Raw genomic sequence first — 22,792 nt, forward strand, 5'->3', positions numbered from 1 at the left:
AATTAGAGAAAAAAAAAGCCTTCATATGTTTACCAAAAGATTTTTGTTTTTGCTTTTTAGGGCTGCACCCGTGGCATATGGAGGTTCCTAGGCTAGGGGTCTAATCAGAGCTACAGCTGCCAGCCTACACCACGGCCACAGCAATGCAGGATCCGAGCCTCTTCTGAGACCTACACCATAGCTCACAGCAACGCCGGATCCTTAACCCACTCAGCGAGGCCAGGATTGAACCTGCAGACTCGTGGTTCCTAGTTGGATTCTTTTCCACTGGGAACTCCTGTTGTTGTTTTGCTTTCTTTTCTTTTGTGTTAAATAACTAGGTCAAAGAAAAATTAGAAAGTGATAGAAATCTTCAGATAAGAAACCAGCACACTACATCATGTGGCTAATTCAAATTTTTAAAATGTGTTTATAGTTTTCTTAATAACACTCTGCAAGGAAACTTGATAATTTTATAAAAAGGATATAGCAAGGCAAAATTAACAGAAATTGTATGCTGAGAACTAGTTTCCCCCCACGAAGTCTTTAGATATGTTAACTCTCATCTTTATACCAAGGAGAGGAGTTTTAGGGGTACCACCTAATTTCCTTTATTTCCAGAATGGTTCTGTAGTCTAGTTTCCAGCATCTGTCTTACTACTGCTGAAGTAATCCCTAAAAGCATTTTCAGTTTTTAATAGTTCACAGTTGTAGTAGTTTTGTCAAAATAGTGTTACAGTCATAATAATAGGAATCCCTAGACCTAGATTTCTGTTTCTCTTTTATTCCAGGTGTTTCAGTCCATTCCACCTTAGTAACATGCTCCAGTACCCACACAATGGCCCTCAAATTAGCATTTCCAGTTGTAAATTATTCCCAGGCCTTTTTTTTTTTTTTTGCACAAAGGTATTTCTAGAAGGGATAATTTGATAAAGTTGACTGGATTGTTTTATAAATAGATTAGAGAACAACAAACTACTTAGTTTCTCTGAGCCTCAGTATTCTCAACTATAGTATAAAGATAGTTAATCCGAGTCAAGGCAGGTAATACTTGCATAATACTTTGACAACCAGTAAGCCCTCTCAACATTTCTAGTATGGCATGCTCTAACTAAAAAAGAGCTATAGGCTAGTAGTATTTTGAGAACTGTCAAAAAGGATAGATTTTATTTCAGCTTTTCTTCTATTATCTGATACTATAATTACATATAGCATGATTCTTCATATTAGGAGGAGAAAGAATTTGAGGTAAAATTGAGAAGTCATAAAATAGATTAAATATCCTGTCAAAAACTGTTAGATACTAAAAATGTTAGTATTTATTTTGTCATGTGTATTATAGACAGTATTCTTTTTTTCTCATTTGACTTTGTTTTGTTTATAGTCGGTTTTGCCATACCTTTTTTTTTTTTAATCTTTTCAGGGCTGCACCCACTGCATGTGGAGGTTCCCAGACTACCACCACAGCTCACGGCAAGGCTGGATCCTTAACCCACTGATCGAAGCCAGGGATGGAACCTACATCCTCATAGATACTAGTCAGATTTGTTTCCACTGAGCCACATGGAAACTCCTTACCTTTTTTATACAGTTTTAATTTTTTATACTTTCTGACTTCAGTGTCATGTTTAAAAAGCTGCTATACTCTAGGATAACTAAATATTTTCCAATGTTTTCTTTTGATTCTTTAGTGTTCATTTCTTCCTTCATTGCAGTTATTCTTTTTTTTTTTTAAAAAAAAATGGGATATTAAATATATTCCAAAGGTTATTCTGAGCGATTAGAATTTCCTCTTTAGCTGAGAATGTAGAAAGCTGGGTAGAGCATTGTTCCTTAATTGTAAGAACAAAAAAGGCCAGATAATCTACAAAATAATTGTTAATTTGAAACCATTATGGATCTGAGGTTACAGGGCAACCAGTTAGCTTGATATCTAAGAAAGACAAGTGCATCCAAGGGGAGTCTTGCTGATTTGGGACAGTCACTGGTCACTGTACAATCTAATATGAAGAATTCAGGTTTTAAACCAATGAGCTGCAAAAGGCAAATGGACTAGCATGAGCTTTTAGAACCCCAGGGAGTTGTAGCCTTGGGGAAGTGATGAGCAGCTACAGTGGAAAAGGCACCAGGCCCCATCTAGTTCTCTCCCTTATTTCCCCCAGGGAACAAAAAAGCTTTAAGCTACTGGGGGAAGAGGAGCAAACCCCTATAGCCCTCAGGGCCTGGAGGAAGACCCTTTGCAGATAGAGTAAAGAAATAAAAGAGAAAGGGGCAGGAAAACATTTTGGGCCTAGAACATTAGAGATCTCTAATCACTGGAGGTGGTTGAGGGCGGGTAGGATCATCTCTGAGGCCCAGGGTCTCAAGTCCTGCCTAAGACAGGCTGAACCAGGACAATAGAAATCAACCTCCGCCCCTGCTCCCAACCTCATCCTCCTAGTGCTCCCTCCAACCAGGCTAGCAAACACTAAGTAACAGAGAAAAGCAATACCGCTGAGAGAGGACAAGAGTATGGGGAGAGAAACTCTGAGGCACAGGTTCACAGATAAAACTTAAAACTAAGGGAACATTTAGAAAAATCACCTGGCAAAACACCACCCAGACCTTAGCTGAGCTTAAAAGGTCTTTGTGGTGTTTTGTCATGGGTCCATAGCTATTTTGTACTTTGGTAGAGCTTGTGTTACCTCAATTACTACTCTCCTACACAAGATACTTGGTTTTCAATCAAAGTTGTAGAGAAGGAAGAAAAAAATACATCCTCAAGAACCAGACTCAGATATGACCCAGATGTTGGGACTATCAGACAGGGAACATAGAATAACCATGGTTAATATGTTAAAGGCTTTACTGGAAAAATCAAGCATGCATGAACAGATAGGGAATATCATCGAAGAAATGGAAAATATGAAGAACAACAAAGTAGAAATGCTGCAAATGGAAAAATGAGAAAATAAGAAAGATGAATGTCTGCCATAGGCCCATCAGTAAACAACACAGCCATGGAAAGAACCAACAGACTTAAAGCTAGGTCAATAGAAATTACCCATTTTGAAATACAAAGAGTGAAAAAACAGAATGGAGCATCTAAGAGCTGTGGGACTGTATCCAGAAGTCTAAGATACATGTAATTGGAATTGAGAAGAGAGAGCAAGCAGAAGATAAAGCTCAACAGGCACTGGCTGAGGATTTTCTAAAATTAATGAACATTGGCATATAAGTATCTGAGTCTCTGTTTTCAGTTTTTATGGGTATATTACCTAGGAGTGAAAATTCCTTGGCTGAATGGTAATTCTTCAACTTTCTGAGGAGTCACCAAACTTTTCCACAAGGCTCCACCATTTTTCATTCCCACTAGCAATGTCCATATCCGTTCCTTTTTTCTTTTCTTTTTTTTTTTTGCATTTTAATCATATTTTTCCTTTTTTAAAAATTATAGCCATCCTGCTAGGTGTTAAGTGGTGGCTTGGTCCTTCATCTACAGTCACTTTGGTCATGTTAAAGGAAGAAAAAAAAGAGTTTCAGTACAAAAATAATCTTAGGTGTTGGAAGTCTATGGCGCTAACATATATTTAATCATGATTGATGTTTTCTACTTTTTAGGATGCTGGTGCTCTGGAGGATTCTGGCACTTCAGCAGCATTCTGTTCTAACTCTCGATCACATTTGGCTGACACACATGCTTCTCCTAGACTTCCACAGGAAGGCCAAAGAACTTGTATTCTTGTAGATAGTCGTGAAATCACTTCTGGTTCAGAAGTAATTTCTTCCTTAAGAGCAATTCATGGCTTTCAAGTAGAGGTTTGTCCTCTTAATGGTTGTGATTACATTGTGAGTAACCGCATGGTGGTGGAAAGAAAGTCTCAATCTGAGATGTTAACTTGTATCAACAAGAACAAGCTCATTGATCAGATCCAATACCTACAGAGCATGTTTGAAAGAATATGTGTGATTGTGGAAAAGGACAGAGAAAAAACAGGTTTGTTTTTAATGTTTTTGTTTATAAGGCAGTAAAGGAACTTAACTAACATTTAGTTCATTCTTCTACTGTCAGGAGGTAGGACGCTCTTAAAATGTAAATACCTGACTCATGAATGTCATCTCATATTTACATTAATGCCATACATTTTTCACTAGTCATCATGTTTAAATATAGCTTATAAGAATTTAAGGGTGAGAAATTGAAGGCAAGTGAACCAGTCAGAAGTCTTTTTTTGGGGGGAGACCCAAAAAGAGTGAGAGCCCTAAACAGAGCAGCAGTGAAGGGAAGGAGGAATCAGAAAGTTTAGGGGGTAGAATTAGCAGAAGTTGGTAGACGGGGTCAAGAATTACTCTTGAGATGACCAGTTTCTTGATTGCTGGGTTAGGTTAGTGTGCTGTTCATTGAAATTACGAATGTAAGAGAAGAAGCAGATTTGAGGGACAAGAGGTGTTCAATTTTGAGTAAGTTCAGTTCTCAGTGGGTCGCTGAAATAGGTGCCTAGGATATATTAGGACATGCAGGCTTGGAGCCTTAGTTAGGGAATTTTTAATAGGTAATATTTAATTGTATGGGGAGCTAGCCCTTGAGACAAGTGAAAAATCATGGGATATGCAGTCAGAATATGCACTGAGTTTTGGTGTCCCTCTCTATAGCCATGTGACATTGCATTGATAAATCCCTCCCTCTGAGGAGATAATAATATACCTGTCCAACTCATGACATGGTGTTAGGAGGACTAAATGAAACCATGCAGGTGAAAGCCATTATGGAAGAAGTCAAGGATTGTAAGTCATTATGTAAAAGGAAATAATGTAGTTTCCATTAAAACACTGGTTTGGGAATTGAATGATGTATCTTTCATCACCATGGTCACTACTGAACCATTTGACCTTGGATAAGTCACTCTGTCTTTCAGTAACAAAAGTTTTTTGTTCTTTTTCTAATTTGATAAGTGAGGGCTTTAGATTAATTGATTTTGGGGTCTTTCTGGTACCAAATTCTATACTTTACTAACCTATCCATTATAAAGGAAGTAGATTTGGAATAAAAAGGAAAGTAATGTGGCAAAAGTTATGGAAAATATATATATTTTTTGGCTTAAGGAAGACTGCCACAAAAGGATGTGTAAGTAGAACATGGAAAGAAAATGAACGGGAAAGGAAGAGAAGTAAAAGAAGTAAAGAGTTAAAGATAGTGTAATGGGTGTGCAATGTATTGAGTACTTTTGGAATAAATACAAAAGGTAATTTTATATCAGCAGTGTACTTAATCCTTCAGCAATGCTAATATTATGAATTTTGAAGATGAGTAATATGGTGTCAGCCTTCGGGAATGATTTATCTAGGAATATAAACTATCATTATATATAAAATATAATTTTAATACACTCATAAAGACAGTTCTCCCAATTTTCTCAGGTATTTGAGAATCACTTTAAATCTTTAGCAGTAGTAGCATAATGTGGTACTCTTTTGCTTAATGATGTATATCTTGGGATTTCAATAATGTATAGTATTAACAGTTTTATTTAATGTAAGTTACTAAGGTTTGCATTTTCCTAAATGTGAAACATTTAGGAGACACATCCAGGATGTTAAGGAGAACAAAGAGTTATGACAGCCTGCTGACTACCTTAATTGGTGCTGGAATCCGAATTCTTTTCAGTTCCTGCCAAGAAGAAACTGCTGATTTGTTAAAGGAATTGTCTTTGGTGGAACAAAGAAAGAATGTTGGTATCCATGTTCCAACAGTTGTGAACAGTAATAAATGTGAGGCACTTCAATTTTATCTGAGTATTCCCAACATAAGCTATATAACCGCATTGAATATGTGTCACCAGTTTTCATCTGTGAAAAAGATGACAAACAGGTATGTCTGTTTTAATACTTTTAAGTGGTTACTTTAAAATTATTCTTAGAAGCATTTCATAGGAATTTTAATATCTTTTAAAAATAAAGAGATATAGTGCCCATTAGATTATGTCATTCAGTAAAGACTTGCTGACATCCATCAGTCACTGCATTAAGCTGAGGACATTAATGGAGAAAAAAAGATAGGCAGGCACTGTTTTTGAGGAACTTAGAGCCCTCTGAGGAGGTGGACATCACTTATGTTTTTATCTTGCATTCTAACATTTATGGGCTGTTTAGTTCTATAACTAGAAAAATGTTCAAGTTGAAAATTTTATTAGGTTTTGATGATTACATTGTTTGAAAAACAAAGAAAGATTTTAGAAAGTAGGATAAACTGAAGGCCCCAAATAAGATGTTGAAATTATTATTATATGTGATTTTTTTTTCTTTTTTTTTTGGTGGGGGGAAGGCTGCACCCATAGCTCTTGGAAGTTCCTAGGCCAGGGATCGAATCTGAGCCGCACCTGCGATCTACACCGCAGCTATGGCAACACTGGATCCTGAACATACTGTGCCACAGTGAGAACTGCAGTTATTACACATGATTTTAAATATAGGGAATGTGCTTTTATTTAAACCAATGCTAAAGGCATATTAACTGGATTTAGAAAACTTGGGGAAAAAAAGATTTTCTTAAAGGCTTTTTTATATTTGGTATTCTTTAATCAAGAATATTAAATTTCCTACGTCAGAAGTTTTAGTGTATGTTTGTTTATTTTTCAGCTCACCTCAAGAAATCTCTATGTATGCACAAGTAACTCATCAAAAGGCCGAGGAGATCTATAGATATATTCACTATATATGTGACATACAAATGTTACCAAATGATTTTAACCAAGGTAATTTCATATCTGATGCATGATCAGACTGCTTCAGGGTGGGTTATCAGAGAACTCTCACAATACTAAATGCACTTCAATAATCATTGCTGTGGTTTGTGATTATCACTTTAAAATATATAAATAAGAATATTTTCATACCTATTTTATATTGTGTACATTTTTATTTATATAGATTATATAAATATTCAAAAAACCCTGATGTTTAATAGTCATTTTGGTTAATTAGATTACAGATATATATATTTTTAATTACCTTAAACCTTACCAGTTTATCTAATGACCCAACGGAAATAAACAGGACTAACCACGTACCTGGAAGGTGGGATACAACAGAGTTTTGACAGGACACAGGGGATATGGGAAGTAGGGGTACATTGTAGTTTGTGTCAAGTGTATGCTACTTCAGATTTACCTTTTTGTTTCCTATTATAGAATTTAACTACCTTCTAATTTCTAAAAATCTATCCATTAACATCAAGCAACATGGTATTACACCAAGTATTAACAACTTTAAAGTTCTACCACAGAATTCTTTAGAGCCACTCTAAAATAATCCTTTCATTTGCCTCTATTAATCAAAAATCTTTGTGGCAGAAATGATCATGGTAGTTTACAGGAGAATGATCTCAGTTTACTTGCACTAGACTTTTTAAATAGAGTGTTTGTATAGATCGTATAGTTCTTCAACTGCTGATTATTACTGACGAAATTCTTAAGAAACAAGAAAATGTATTTTTTCTAAAAATCCTGGTATTTTTCAAGGAAACAAATGGAACCATTAACAAACAAAATGCATTTTTTCTACGATCAAGTAATTAGAAAAACCAAGACACGAATATTATGAAAGCAAACTAAGTTTATTTGAACAACCTAAATGGAGAAAAAGGATGGGCAAATAGGTACTGTAGCCAGAGGGGAGAAAATTCTATGTCAAATTTTAAAACATAATGGCAGAATAAGCTAAAAGAGGTTTATTGCTAAAGCTGTCTGAAAGCAAAACAATGTTTACTATGACATGATGTATTGAGTCCTTACAATAGTAGATCTATAACTTGAGTTTGATCTTTTAAATACTGAGACCAAATTTAGACTATATCTGGTTAAGAATACAAGATTTGCTCTATTACTCTACCTAATAAGAATACTGAAAAAGCAATAAATTAAATTCATGATGTACCAATCACAAATTCTAAGAAAAACAATCAGGAAAAAACTTGTCAAATGGTTTAAACAATATGTAATTTAAACATTAGATCAACTGTAACTTGTATACCAAGTGGTAACAAATGCTAACCAGTACAATCTATTTGGTATTGCTTCATTCCCCCCACTCCCCACCCACCACCCCACCCTGGCCCACACCCCCACCTCTCCCAAGGATAGCAACATTTTCTTGAATGCCTAAAAAAAAATATGTATAGAACATGATTTGCTTGAAACTGTAAGTCATGAAACCTTTGAAAAATAGTCTGAAATTTCACATGAAGCTACATTATAAAGAAAATATATATATTTCAAATGAAGACACAGATACATTGTCTGCTTCTTGATAAACATTTTGGAAATATTCTCCCATTTTTACTACGCAGAATCACAGTTTGAAAAATAATAATCTTTCTCTTCTTCATCTAAAGATTCCATAGCATTAGTGAAAAGTTTTCCAATATCAGCGTTTTCTGGTAATTCTGTAAAGAGAAGTTTAATTTTAAAAAAAGATTAATATATTTCAAAAAGCAATTTCAATGAAATTAAAAATAACTATAGGAAACCAATTGGTAGGTCTGCCCACTTTTCTGCAATTAATTTTAATATTATGTTAATAAAGAGACTGTATAATAGAACAGAGCTATAAAAGATATTAATATATTACCTTTGTTAAATGGTGTTTTTCTTCTTGATGGTGGAGTTGCAAAATCAGTTTCACCCTACAAGAGAGTTTGTATTAATAACTAAGTGATGCCCCCTGTGAAGCCCACTTCAAACCTAGGTAATATTCAGCATGCTTTATCCCAAGAAAACATTACAAACTAATGCTACAGGGGTTAAAAGACAGCCTCTGACAGTTGCCAAAATCTACTGAATACTTATTGCATTACATTTTTAAGATTTAAGTTCTCTATAGTTTAAATTCTTGGCTCAAATATTAATGTATATGGCAAGTTTTAAGTATATAAATGCATGAGTATGTACATCAGTGCTTTTTAAACTATTGGCCATGGCTGGCCATCTTCAAAAAATGAAAAGGAATAGAAAACAAAAACATAACAGTATATACCTACTATACTAAGGATAAGTATTGTTAAAAGGAACTTTTGAGATACAAACTCATGTTCAGGTATTTATGGAAATGTATTTTTTCCTGTGAAATGGGTCAAAACACTATTACATCATTTAGCCCTCAAAATCATTTAGTGAGACCAAGTAGTATCATCATGATCCCCACTTAATACCGCTTATGAATAAATGAGGTTAGTTCAAGTACCTTCCCTTGTCATTAAGCTAGTATGAAGACCCTGAAATCAGAACTTTTAATACAAAGTCCTTTGCTCTTTCTATCCTCACACTAGCTACAAATGAAACCAAAATTTCATTCTTATAAGGAATACGGGACTGGAAAAAGGGAATCTGAGAAACGCTGAGAAAGACTCTGTCTACATCTTTAAGTATGGAACAGAGGTTTCTTTGGAGAATTTAGTCTCCAGGCTTAAAACAAGGTTCCCAGAGATACCTACTATTTCCTGTGGACAAATAAAGCCTAAGAGATTAGATGTGATTAGGTAATTCCAATGTTGAGAGACTCTGAAAGGAACTTTATCAAGTGTGCCATATAAATATCTCAACATGGAGGATGAGGGAGAGAGACAGAGGTGGCTAATAAACTGGTTAGAAGAAATATACCCTCAGGGAATAAGGCAGTTTTCCATTTTACCCCCATAAATGATCATTCTGTAAGACTAGCTATTTACTTTGAGGAAATCTGAGGTGAATTAGCTTTCCCAGAATACTTTTAGTTTTATCTGGATATAAATTATCTGAAGTAAAATCAGAAATTAAAAATTTAAAAATTACTTCAAGAGGCTATGGGAGTTCCTGCTGTGGCACAGTGGGTTACTTATCTGGCTTGTCTCTGTGGTGTTGCTGGTTTGATCCCTGGCCCTGCAGAATGGGCTGGGGACCCAGCATTGCCACAACTGTGGGTGTGGCCAAAAAAAAAAGAAAAAAAAATCAATAAAGAAGATCAAGGATTCTCCTAATCTTTTCTCAAAGGGATATATAGATCACTTTAAGGCAACTCTGAGTTAAAAATGTTTTCTGTAACTAGATGTTATATGTTGAGACACAAACACATATCAAGAAAAGCTTGTGAAACCATTTGAAGCTGCAGAGTATTCAGTGAAATTTTTTTTTTTTTTTTGGTCTTTTCTAGGGCTGCTTCTGGTGGCATATGGAGGTTTCCAGGCTAGGGATCTAATCAGAGCTGTTGCCACTGGCCTATGCCAGAGCCACAGCAATGCGGAATCTGAGCCTCATCTGCGACCTATACCACAGCTCATAGCAATGCCGGATCCTTAGCCTACTGAGCAAGGCCAGGGATCAAACCCGAAACCTCATGGTTCCTAGTTAGATTTGTTAACCACTGAGCGATGATGGGAACTCCTCGTGAAATTTTTTATTCTATCACAGTCATGACTCAGTCTGGATTATTCCCCAATCACTGAGTAGATATTATACTTCTCTGCCTTGTCTGAAATGTCCTTACCTAACCTTTTTTTCCCCACCCTGCCTGACTCCTCAAATGGAAATTCTCACTTTGTTCAAATGCTTCTGTCTATGAGCTGCCATCTGTAATCCTCTTAGCACTTATGTACTTACCTCACTCATGGCTTCATATTATACCTTACTTGTATTAGGCAGTAAGCAACCTGAAGGCAAGGACTTTATATAACTTATAACTCCAACAATTTGCCATATGTTTTATAGTTGTTCAACAGATATGTATTGAATAAAATGAATGACAAAAATACTTACTGTTTTCTTCTTGATATTGCCCCAGACAATGCCACCTTTACTTTTATGGTTTTTTTGCATATGAAAAACATATTTATCACAATCATCCCTGTTTCAATATAAAACAATTTCATGTCAAAATCAACTACTATACTTTTCTCCACAGGTTGAACAGCAATTGACAAAATCAATTTAAAATGTCTCAATCTATGAAAAGTATATTTTCTTTTCCATTTTTATAAAGGCAGTTGTGTACTGAGATGGACAAAAATGCTTCAATCCTATAATAATATTCTGGGAAATGATTGTGTACTTATTGTCTATTGTCCCATTTGTGCTCTTTCCAATCTCTATCTTGCTGCCTTTTCCAAAACTGAGACTTCTTGTTCCTTGATTCCTTTTTGTTACACCTTTCACTCCTTTCCCTTGTTTATGTCTTCTTTCCCTATCCAGACTGAATCTTAAAGTTGATCATTTTAAGGATATGCCTGGTGATGAAAATGTACAATTAATTTATACCTTCCAACTATGTTGTCTTCAGTTCAGCTTTTTATTTCTACAGTTACATCTTTCATCTCTTAAACCTAGTTTTTTCATTTCTTTTACCTTATCTCTTTCTCCTCTCATTCTTAGCAAATAAGCCTGACTCATAATTTATAGATGAAAACTGAAGCCACACAGAATGTTGTTCGCAATTTCCCCAACAATTAATTCCTAGTCCTATTTATGACAGTAAATATCAGTTGACAACCAAATCTAATTGTCTCTCTTGGCTTCAAGTCCTATATGACTGATAATTCTTTCCTTTATGATTATTTGGGAGCAACCTTAAAGGTATGATGTACAGAAATATGTAACGGTGTGATTACATTAAGATATTATGTGAACCATCAACACTGCTGCACAGCAAGTGAATAAACCTAGCCAGTTGTTTAGGATCAGCACTTCAAAGGTCTACTGTCCTATACAGCTATTTCTTGATTGATAAAAACTGTTTCATTAATTAAAATTGTTATGAAAAGGAAGCTAACTACCAGAGTTGTTAAGAGGCCTAGGTAACTCATTTTTTAAACAATGAGTTTAAAAATGGTCCCTTAACCCTGGTGAGACCATTAGTTAAGGATCTGGCACTGTCATTGTTGTGGCACAGGTTCGAGCCTGGCCCCGGAACTTTCGCATGCTGTGGGCATAGCCAAAATAAGAGTTTTAAGAAACACATTCTTTTTTTCTAGGGCTGCACCTGCAGCATATGGAAGTTCCCAGGCTAGGGGTCAAATTGGAGCTGCAGCTATAGGCCTATACCACAGCCACAGCCATGCAAGATCCAAGGCGAATCTGCATCCTATACCACAGGTCACGGCAACAATGATCTTCAACCCACTGAACAGGGGCCAGGGATCCAACCCACATCCTCATGGATATTAGCTGGGTTCATTACTGTTGAGCCACAATGGGAACTCATATATTTCCTAGATTTTTTTTTTTTTTGTCATTTTGCCATTTATTGGGCCGCTCTCGCGGCATATGGAGTTCCCAGGCTAGGGGTCCAATCGGAGCTGTAGCCACCAGCCTATGCCAGAGCCACACCAACTCAGGATCCGAGCCCCGTCTGCAACCTACACCACAGCTCGTGGCAACGCCGGATCTTTAACCCACTGAGCAAGGCCAGGGATCAAACCCACAACCTCATGGTTCCTAGTCAGATTCGTTAACCACTGAGCCACAACGGGAACTCCAGGAAATATATTCTTGATATGAGTGTATCATGTGCTCTTTAAGAAAAAAGGGCCATTTTCCTTCATTGTAAAAGTGATATATATGTGTAAAATAACACCACAAACCAGGCCAGTATAATTCTACAATCTAGAGATCATGGCTGATAATGTTTCTGGTCAAGAAACTTCCTTTCTCTTATGAATACATGATATGTAAACTCAGATCATACTGTATGTAGTTTTATTTCTTAGCTTTTAAAAAGTATTATCCAGTGAACATTATGCTGTATTATTAAACATTCTTGAAGGTATTATTGTTATATGTTATTCTATTATATAGACAAATTCTAATTTCTTAATTTTCCTTATTATTGGACATTTAGGTCATTTCCAAATTTTAGGTACTGTTTTGTAATGAACTCTGTCCATACAAATGTATGTATATACTTGCCCAAATCTCACACTTTCTTAGAAATAAATATCAAGGGCCAAAGAGAGAATTATTTTAAAGCTTTTAGTAATTTGACTAAAGTGTTTACCAAAAACTTTGTCCAAAATTATATGCTCCTCAAATAAAGCCACACACACCAATGGTGAATTACTTTTTGAGAAACGAGTCAAGAATATAAAAGAATACACACACACACACCACACACACACACACACACACACACACAATGGACTACTTCTCAGCCATAAAAAAGAATAATGTCATTTGCAAAAATGAATGGACCTAGAGATTATCATACTAAGTGAAATAAGTCAAAGAGAAAGACAGATACCATAAGATAACTTATACATAGAATCTAAAATATAACACAAATGATCTTATCTATGAAACAAACAGATTCACAGACATAGAGGACTAATTTGTGGCTGCTGTAGGGGAGAGGGGTGGGGACGGATGGATTGGGAGTTTGAGATTAGCAGATGCAAACACACTATTATATAGAGAATGGATAAACAAGGTCCTGCATAGCACAGGAAACTTACATATCCTATGATAAACCATTATGGAAGAAAAAGAATGTATAGTATGTATAACTGAATCAATCTGCTGTACAGCAAAATTAACACTGTTAATCAAGTATACTTCAATAAAGTAAAACTTAGAATATATACTAAATATACTTTCACCTGTAATAAATACCAAATTAAAAATTAAAAAAAGTAATAAAATTCATTAAGTAATTAAAAAAAATAAAGTCACAAAAAAAAATAATTCATGGGGAGTTCCCATCATGGCTCAGTGGAAACAAATCTGACTAGTATCCACGAGGATGTGGGTTCAATCCCTGGCCTCGCTCAGTGGATTAACAATCCAGTGTTGCCATGAGCTGCGGCGAAGGCTGCAGACTTGGCTTGGATCCCACATTGCTGTGGGATAGGCTGGCAGCTGCAGCTCTAATTTAACGCCTAGCCTGGGAACTTTCACCCTGCGTGTGGGTGCGGCCCTAAAAAAAAAAGTAATAATAATAATTCATGGATTGCTAGGGGAAAATTATGTTTTTGCTGAATAATGCAAATTAAATTTTACTAAGCTTCATGAGATTACAGAAGGATTTTCTTTTTTTCCTTCTAGTCATGATCATCTGGCTTCTGCCTCTCACACCCCCATAGAAATTGCTCTAAGATTAGCCCTGGCCTGTTTAATTGGCAAATAGCCTGTTTTCAAGCCTCATTCTTACCATTTTCCATTTTTTTCTTTGTATTATTTGACTGTTGGCCACCCATGTTTCCTTAATTTTATTTATTCATATTTCAAAACAGTATTTATATTCATAGTCTGATATTCAAAAAGTCGTCTTCTTATTTGTCCCAATCTATCTTAGTTCCTCTCCCTAAGAATCACCAATGTTTTCAGTTTAAGTATCTTTTCAGAGATATTTAATTAAATAAAAGCAATTGTGTGTTTATATATATACACACACACACAAGTATATACATACACATAGCCCCTATTTACACAAGTGCTAATACATAATTAATCTTGGACATTTTACCATAAGAACATAAAGAATTTCTTCATTAATTTCTATGGCTACATAAATAATGCACCAGAATTTATTTGAATGGTTCCTAAATGATGGATATTTGAGAGTTTCCAGTCTTTTGCCATTATAAATAATACTACAATGAATTAATTGTACATTCACAATTCCAGAGTAGGATCCATAGGTCAAGAACATATACATTTATAATTTTGATAGAGTAACTGCCTGAAGAGATTGAACTAATTTACCTCATCCCTAGTAATGAAGAATGGCTTTCTTTTTCTTGTTAATTTGCAAGAGTGTTATATCACGGAAATTAGCCTTTTTCCTATGATGAGTTCCATAAATTCTTCAGATTCTCATTTGTCTTTTCATTGTTTATGGTGGTTGGTACTAGGTAAAACTTCATTTTCTATATGGTTGACTTTATCATTCTTTTTATTAGTGGCTTCTGGCTCTTCTAAGATTATAAAATAATTCTCCAAGGTTTTTTTTAAGGTAAATTATATGGTTTAATTTTTTACATGCAAAACTTAAGACCCATTTGGAATGTATCCTAATGTAAAATGTGTACTGACACTACAGAAACACCCTAAACTTGCTAAAACGGCCAATCCTTGACTTAACTAGGAATTATTCTTTCTTGATTTTTCTTTAAAAATGATGAATCCTCTCATTACTCTCTGCAACTCATACAATGTTAAAAGCTGATGCAAAAATGAAGTTAAAAAAATTAAAAATTTAAAGTTAAAAGCTGATATAAAGTACTATGCACAAATATTTACCTATTTATAGAAGCTAGCATGCCAGGACTGATATGCTGACACTGAGGAGTTTTTGCCAGTGGAAAGATAACTGATGATGGAGTTGTTGGATTTTTGTCCATATCTGGCAGAATATCATCCTCTTCTTGAATGTCCTGGAAACTTGGTAACTAGAAAGCAAACATTTTTTACGAGCAGTCACCCTTAAAAACATAATTCTTCATTTTCACAAATTGTTTTTTTTTTGGGGGGGGGGGGGATAAGTTATTTTCCTTCTTATATTTTCCCAACTGAGATAACCAAAAACATTTATAGGTAGAGAACAGAGACCTGGCCACTAAAAAACTTAGTTTCCATTGTATAAAATGGAGATAATGACACACATTTCTAACGTTGTGCAGAAAAAGGGTCAGTATATGTTTTCTGTAAAAAACAAGAAAATATTTTAGGTTTTACAGTTCATACTGCCTCTGTCCCAACTACTCGACTCTGCGGTTGAAGCAGGAAAACAGACAAAACAAATACATGTTTTCTAATATTGTTTACCAAAAAAAGGTGATATACCGATTTAGCCCATAAACCAAGTATGCTGACTTCTGTGTAAACAGGACAAAACAAAACTATAATTGATTTACTATTATGCTTGGTACTTACCAGACACTCAAAGCAGTATTAAACTTTTTATGTGCATATATTTCTAATAAATAACAATTCATTTCTTAATATTTTACTTACCTTTATGAACTTAAGTCACTGCTACTTCTACTTTATTATCTTTGCTTTTAAAATGTTGCTAATTTGGAATTTAGGCCAAAACATATATAGAATTTGAAATGATGGGGAAAAAATATAAAGATACAATGCCTCAAGGACCATGGTTTTTGTGGATAAAACAGATTTTTGTGCATAAAAAGCCTCAGATGGCTCCCTTAAAATACCTCCCTCTACCACCTATGCAGGCAAAAAGGGGGCCCCAGTATTAATGTTACTAAATTCTTAAAGCCTTTTAAAATTGGAGGTGACTTAACAACACTGTGAAATGGGAAGGTGAAAAAATTGCCCTTAAGTCTAGCTCCCTAAAACAACTCTCAAATTTATACTTAATAGTCAAATTGTCTATATCCATCCATTTTTACATTACTTTAATCTGTTTGTTTGTTTTTGTCTTTTTAGGGCTGCACCTGCGGCATATGGAAATTTCCAGGCTAGGGGTCGAACTGAAATTGTAGCTGCCAACTTACACAGCAGCCACAGCAACGTGGGATCCAAGCCGTGTCTGCAACCTACACCACAGTTCACTGCAAGGCCAGATCCTTAACCCATTGAGGGAGGCCAGGTATCGAACCTGCATCCTCATGGATACTAGTTGGATTTGTTACTGCTGAGCCGCAACAGGAATTCCTCCTTTAATCTTAATATTCTTAACATTTATATTTAGATTCTAGAAAGTCTCAAATTTGCAATTAATAATTGCTCTATATTTTACTATATTTATGAGGTACATCCCAACTGGATATATAGACTGTTTCCAGTTTTTTGCTGCGAAGATAAACCTGCAATAAGTATCTTTGTGAAGATCTTTGGCTTTTTAAAAAATTTCTTTGGGTAAACTCCCATGAGTAGATTTAATCTTTCACAGCTCTCATTTATTGCCATAATGCTATACAAAAGATGCAATTATGTACCCAGTGACATATGAGTAAATAATTATCTCTCTTGCTTTTTGATAGTGGATATTTTAACTTATTTCTAAAAAATATTCTGTAATTTAGAAGGTATACATGTAATGCACTTTGTTTTCCTTTGATCACTAGCTAAAATGATCTAGTGTTCAGCCTTTTGAATTTTTTATTTGCTTTTATTCCTTGAGCTTGATACATGTTATTGTTCCTGTATCATCTGAATTCTTCATATTATAAAAAAATATTGCTGTCTTTATTTGTTGCAAATATTTTATCCCAATCACTGAAGTGTTTAGTTGTGTGATTTTTCATACTACAAAATTCTTCCTTTTTTTTTTTTTTTTGCTTTTCAGGGCCTCATCTGTGGCATATAGAGGTTCCCAGGCTAGGGGTCCAATCGGAGCTATGGCCACCAGCCTACACCACAGCCACAGTTAACTTGGGATTTGAGCCGCATCTGTGACCTACACCACAGCTCATGGCAATGCCAGATCCTTAACCCACTAAGTGAGGCCAGGGGTTGAATCTGCAACCTCGTGGTTCTTAGTCGGATTCGTTAACCACTGAGCCACGATGGGAACTCCAAACTTTTTTTTGTCTTTTTAGGGCCACACCTGTGGCATATGCAGGTTCCAAGGCTTGGGAACGAATCAGAACTATAGTCGCAGATCTACACCACAGCCACAGCAACATGGGATCCGAGCCGCGTCTGCAGGCTCCACCACAGCTCATGGCAACACCAGATCCTTAACCCAATGAGCAAGGCCAGGGATCAAAGCTGCGTCCTGTCCTCATGGTTACTAGTCAGATTCGTTTCTGCTGAGCTACAACTGGGAATTCCAAATCTGTCAATCTTATGCTGCCACTTAATCCCTCTTCCCAATTTACTATACAGTAGGTAATAATCTTATCACCTCTTTTTTAAAAAAGTATATTTGGCCTATATATGGGTTTTCTAATTGATTCTACAACCATTACTTCTGAACACCACTGAAGGGTAGACTCTGACTGGTGTGAGAATGGCACGCATTGGCAGGCTGCTTCCTATACTATACTTTGGCCTATCTATGGAGGCTATCAATCTTTGGCCTAAATATTAGGGATGAATGCTAACAGTGCATAAAAATGAAAGATACAAAAGTCAATATAAAGAAAACAGTGATTTCATACATTTAAGACTCTTACCAGTACTCTCTGATGCTGCAAAGGTGTTGTACTGAAAAAATCATCATGGTCATCTTTTGGCATCTGTTCCAGAAAATCCCTCATCTGCTGTTTCCTTTTGAGAGTTCCCACTTTGGCAGTTATCTTAATAGCTTGCTTCTTATCAGTATCACTGACCTTACCTTAAGAGTCAGCAAAACATTCTAATAAGAATTTGACAGTATCTGCTCTATAAGGTTAATAGCCTTTGCAAAATCTAAAGTGTGTATTCCTATTAAATAAACCCAGCTTCTGTTGCTAATATTTCCAAGCCTCCTATACTATGTAACAAATGATTCTTTCTACACTGGCATCAGTGCAGTATGATCAGATTGCAAAAATATCCAGGAAAAAATTAAGATTGGGCAAGGTGAGGCTGAAAAAGTTCTTTACTTGTAAGAAAGGCTACCTCCCACACTTTTGCTGAATGCCCAATTTATTGATTTTGTTAAAATATAAACCTTACTGAATTAGGAGAGGGACAATGAATATTCTCTAAAGCTTGATACCGGACTTCTCAGCATAAACCCTGGTGAGGAGTATGTACTCCTGTGGACAATAAAGACTAAATTTTTTCTGAGTTTTCTTATGAGTTATTAGGGGGCCCTGCCCAAATGGCTTCAAATTAAGTAAGACCCTTAGAATAATAATCCAAATACTGAAACATTTGGATCCAACTGCAGATTTCCTAGAACAAACTCAAAGCACAAGGCTGCTAAGGCTACTATTGATAGCTAGGTCAGTCTTAAAAGTTAAACAGATGATCTCTGAAGTTCTTTATAGTTTTAATAAAACTGTAAAAACAAAGAAACAAATGAAAACCTACTTATAACAAGACACATGGATAAATATGAAATACATCTAATGAATGATCAGAAATCAATACTGAGAAATAGGAAAAAAGTATTTGCTAAAAAGGTTACCATTTTGGTCTTTGGGTTTGGCTGGGTTTTTCTTGGTGACATGTTTCCTGGATCCTTTTCCTTGGGAATCTTTCAAATATTTCCTCTGGCATTCATCAGCAGATCGAGAACCTACAGCCATAGCTACCTCTGACCAGAAACCAGGTTTGTGCTTTGGAAGAGATGCAAAAGCACTATGGAAGACCAAACCAATTAAAGAACAAGAAATTCAAAGTAATAAAAATAACTGTCTTAATTGCATACTGCTAAATCAAGATTTACTGAGCTGAAGGAATTTTACCAAATCATTCTAGATAACTATTTGGGAAGAAGGTAATATTCCTTCCACTCAGTAACTTGCTCCAGTGCTTAAAGTATGAAGATATAAGTTTACATATCTCACAGATGCTATTTTGTTGTGTTCTATTAAAGCTGAAAAAAATCATGCCTCGTCTTCCAACATTTTTTCCTAAATCCACGTAATCAACGATTAGGTCTTTGGGGGGACTCTAGAATGACTAACTTTTCTACACTGTTGCAGCAGTCTTACTGGTGCTGAGTATATTAGAAGATGAGCTCCTATAGTATATAGTTCCTATATACTCCATGTTATCAACTCAAAGTGTTATGCTTGCTTTCATTCTAATTTATAGAACTCAATATTTTAGACATAATAAGGGAAATGAAACTTGAAATAGGAAAAAATACTAAGTCAATATAAGGTAGTTCCCCATTTAACAAATGAGTCAAATTTGTTGTGAATGATTATTTAGAACCTGGTGAACATATCAATGCCTGCCCTCCACCCCCCAAAAGATTTTACATATTGTGGTTGTTAGTTCTGCCAGAAAAAGGTCTATTTAACTCATCAATTTAACTTATGCAGTTATCCTGGTAAATTTTAACAACCAGTTCTCTAGGGTTAAAAAATCCTGATCTCTATTGGTGTTTGTCAATTTTCATGTTGTTATTGTGGCTGATTTCAAGCTACCAACATGCCATTACTGAATGTGGAATAAGAAATGTGCAACAGCATACAGTTATATAGAACTTCTACCACACAGATATGATAAAGAACCTCAAGGGCACAGATAAAATATAGTGAAATAATTTGTTTCTAATAAACTCAAGTTGATAAATATACAAACACATATATAAATATACAAATATATATGTTATTATTTCCCCACATATATGGCATGTAGACATTCCTGGGCAATGGATGGAACCCGCGCCACAACTGTAACCAGAGCCACAGCAGTGACCACACTGGATCCTTAACCCTCTGAGACACATGAGAACTCCTAAAGTGAGTTTCTTTTGTACAATACATAGTGTTTTAAATTTGTTCTGATGATCTTTTAATAATCTTTTAGATTACTAAGATAATGTAATTGTTTTGTTTCCCTTGTTTTCTATTTCTCCTTTTCTGCCATTTTAAAAATTTTTTATTTTTTTGCCTTTTCTAGGACCGTTCCTGCGGCATGTGGAGGGTCCCAGGCTAGGGGTCTAATTGAAGCTGTAGCTGCTGGCCTACACCCACAGCCACAGCAACGTGGGATCCGAGCCGAGTTTGCAACCTACACCACAGCTCATGGCAACACTGGATCCCTAACCCACTGAGTGAGGCCAGGGATCGAACCCGCAACCTCATCGATCCTAGTCGGATTCGTTAACCATTGAGCCACGACAGGAACTCCCGCCTTTTTATTTTTTGGTACTTTATCTATTAGATATTTGAAGATACTTCTCTGTATAGCTTTTTAGTGGCTGCTCTAAATAGGGGCTTACTATATACATGCTTAACAGTCTACTTAGTATCAATATTTTACTGCTTCAAGTAAAATCTTACCATCATACAAGTCTATGTAGTGGCTTGATGTGGGATCTCAGTTCCCAGACCAGGGATCAGACCCAGGTCACAGCAGTGAAAGTGCAAATTCCTAACCACTGGAGCACCAGGGAACTCCACCCTTTATTCTTCCTTTTTATGTCACAGCTGTCTTCTGTATTACATTTACAAATATTAAAAATTCTAACATACGATGTAATATTTGTTTTAAACCATTAAACATTTTATTTTTTGTCTTTTTGCCTTTTCTAGGGCCGCTCCAGAGACATATGGAGGTTCCCAGGCTAGGGGTCTAATCGGAGCTGTAGCCACCAGCTTACGCCAGAGCCACAGCAATGTGGGATCCGAGCCACATCTGAGACCTACACCACAGGTCACAGCCAAACCAGATCCTTAACCCACTGAGCAAGGCCAAGGATTGAACCCGCAACCTCATGGTTCCTAGTTGGATTCGCTAACCACTGAGCCATGACGGGAACTCCAAATCATTAAACATTTTAAAGAACTCAAGATAACAGTCTACTATATTTACTCAGTATTACCATATCTCTCCCTGTTCCTCTGTTCCTGATACTGACTGCCTCTGTCTTTTCTCACCTCCACTTTACTATTGAGCCTATCCAATGAGTTTTTCATTTTGATTATCTTATTTTTCAATTCTAAAATTTCCATTTGACCCTTCTTTATATCTTCTATTTCTTGCTGACACATTCTAAATTTCTGTTCAAGAAGGTTTGCTTTTAGTTCCTGAAGCATTTTTATGTACCTCCTTCAGAATCTTGTCAGATAATTCAACATATGTGTCACCCCAGCAATGTTGATTATTTTTTCCATGAGAGTTGTTTCCTGGTTCTAAGTAATTGTGGACTTTTCCTAGGCATTTTTAATTATAAAACTATGGGTCTTATTTATATTCTATGGAGAATGTTAATTTTTTTTGTTTTGGCAGGCAGTCAACCTGGCTGTAACTTGAGCTATAAATTCCAGTCTTTTATGGTTACAGTTCCAATGTCAATTCCATTTTTAAAGCTTTGCAGTGCTATTCAGATATACTGCGTGTGGGAAACTGGATAGTAGTCTACCACTTATTTCAGTTATCAAAATCTTGTGTATGTTGTTTAGGATCAGACACAAAAATGTGCAGAAGGCTGAGCCCAAAAGTTCAAAAACAACCGTATAGGGTTGCTTTCTCTAGCTATTCCCTCTCTGCAATTTTTAGTTCCCTAAAGTTCCCATTTTTGGTTTTCTGACAGACACCTGGAGTTTTAGTTGCCTAGCTCTACCGCACACTTTATACAACTGCATCTTTCTTCATTGCCAAGCAGACAGCACAGAAAGAGAAAACTGCAAAACTGTTTGCCCCAGTCTCTTGAGGCCTCTATTCCGACTGGAGGAAGATTTCTCACTTTCAGAGTTTTAGGTATGTGTGGGCCCCAACTGCTGCAGTGATGTTTGCCCCTGCTGGATTGTATGGTTACTGGGTTCTAAGAGAAAGGAGAAAAGAAAAAGAAAACTGGGGGATTTCCTCTACTGTTTCTGAATGCAATCCCCTTTCCTGCTCAAGCCAGGAACTGCAGGGCTTCTCTTTGAACTCTGTCTTGCCAGAATGCCCACCTCCTGGTTTTAGGTGTAGATGATCAAACTGGCCACAACATTCTCTTAAGGCAAAGTCTAACTTAGAGCAAGGCCCTCACTCTCTTTAATTCCAAGAAAGGTGGGAGAAATGAGGGAGCTGCAGAAGAAAAGTCTGAATCGAGTAGAGGTTGGTTCATGAGGTTTAAAGAAAGAAGTCATTTCTATAACATAAAGGTGCAAGGTGAAGCAGCAAATGCTGCCGGAGGAGCTGAGCAAGTTATCCAGAAGCTCTAGCTAAGATTATCAATGAAGGTGCTATACAACAGATTTTCAATATAGACAAAACAGTCTTTTATTGCAAGATGCGACCTAAAACTTTTACAG

The 22,792-nt window shown here is 36.0% G+C and overlaps 2 protein-coding genes across 5 annotated transcripts in view; one reads left to right on the forward strand and one right to left on the reverse strand.

The window, feature by feature from the left end:
• Window positions 1–6,854, forward strand: part of FANCM (FA complementation group M) — a 65,105-nt gene extending 58,251 nt beyond the window's left edge. Inside the window, exons 21-23 of the mRNA XM_047767254.1 lie at window positions 3,580–3,955; window positions 5,536–5,827; window positions 6,595–6,854. Coding sequence (XP_047623210.1) covers window positions 3,580–3,955; window positions 5,536–5,827; window positions 6,595–6,733 — 807 coding nt within the window. The 3' untranslated portion in view covers window positions 6,734–6,854. The remainder of the gene's footprint in view (window positions 1–3,579; window positions 3,956–5,535; window positions 5,828–6,594) is intronic.
• Window positions 6,855–8,064: 1,210 nt separating this feature from the next.
• MIS18BP1 (MIS18 binding protein 1) overlaps window positions 8,065–22,792 on the reverse strand; it is a 44,898-nt gene continuing 30,170 nt past the window's right edge. For all 4 annotated transcript variants that reach the window (XM_047767257.1, XM_047767255.1, XM_047767259.1 and 1 more), the window contains 6 exons: window positions 19,003–19,175; window positions 18,062–18,222; window positions 15,216–15,364; window positions 10,743–10,830; window positions 8,584–8,638; window positions 8,065–8,398 (listed from right to left, as the gene is read on the reverse strand). In XM_047767257.1, coding sequence (XP_047623213.1) covers window positions 8,295–8,398; window positions 8,584–8,638; window positions 10,743–10,830; window positions 15,216–15,364; window positions 18,062–18,222; window positions 19,003–19,175 — 730 coding nt within the window. In that variant the 3' untranslated portion in view covers window positions 8,065–8,294. The remainder of the gene's footprint in view (window positions 8,399–8,583; window positions 8,639–10,742; window positions 10,831–15,215; window positions 15,365–18,061; window positions 18,223–19,002; window positions 19,176–22,792) is intronic.

Source organism: Phacochoerus africanus, chromosome 2 (genome assembly GCF_016906955.1).
Source record: "Phacochoerus africanus isolate WHEZ1 chromosome 2, ROS_Pafr_v1, whole genome shotgun sequence".
NCBI lineage: Eukaryota > Metazoa > Chordata > Mammalia > Artiodactyla > Suidae > Phacochoerus > Phacochoerus africanus.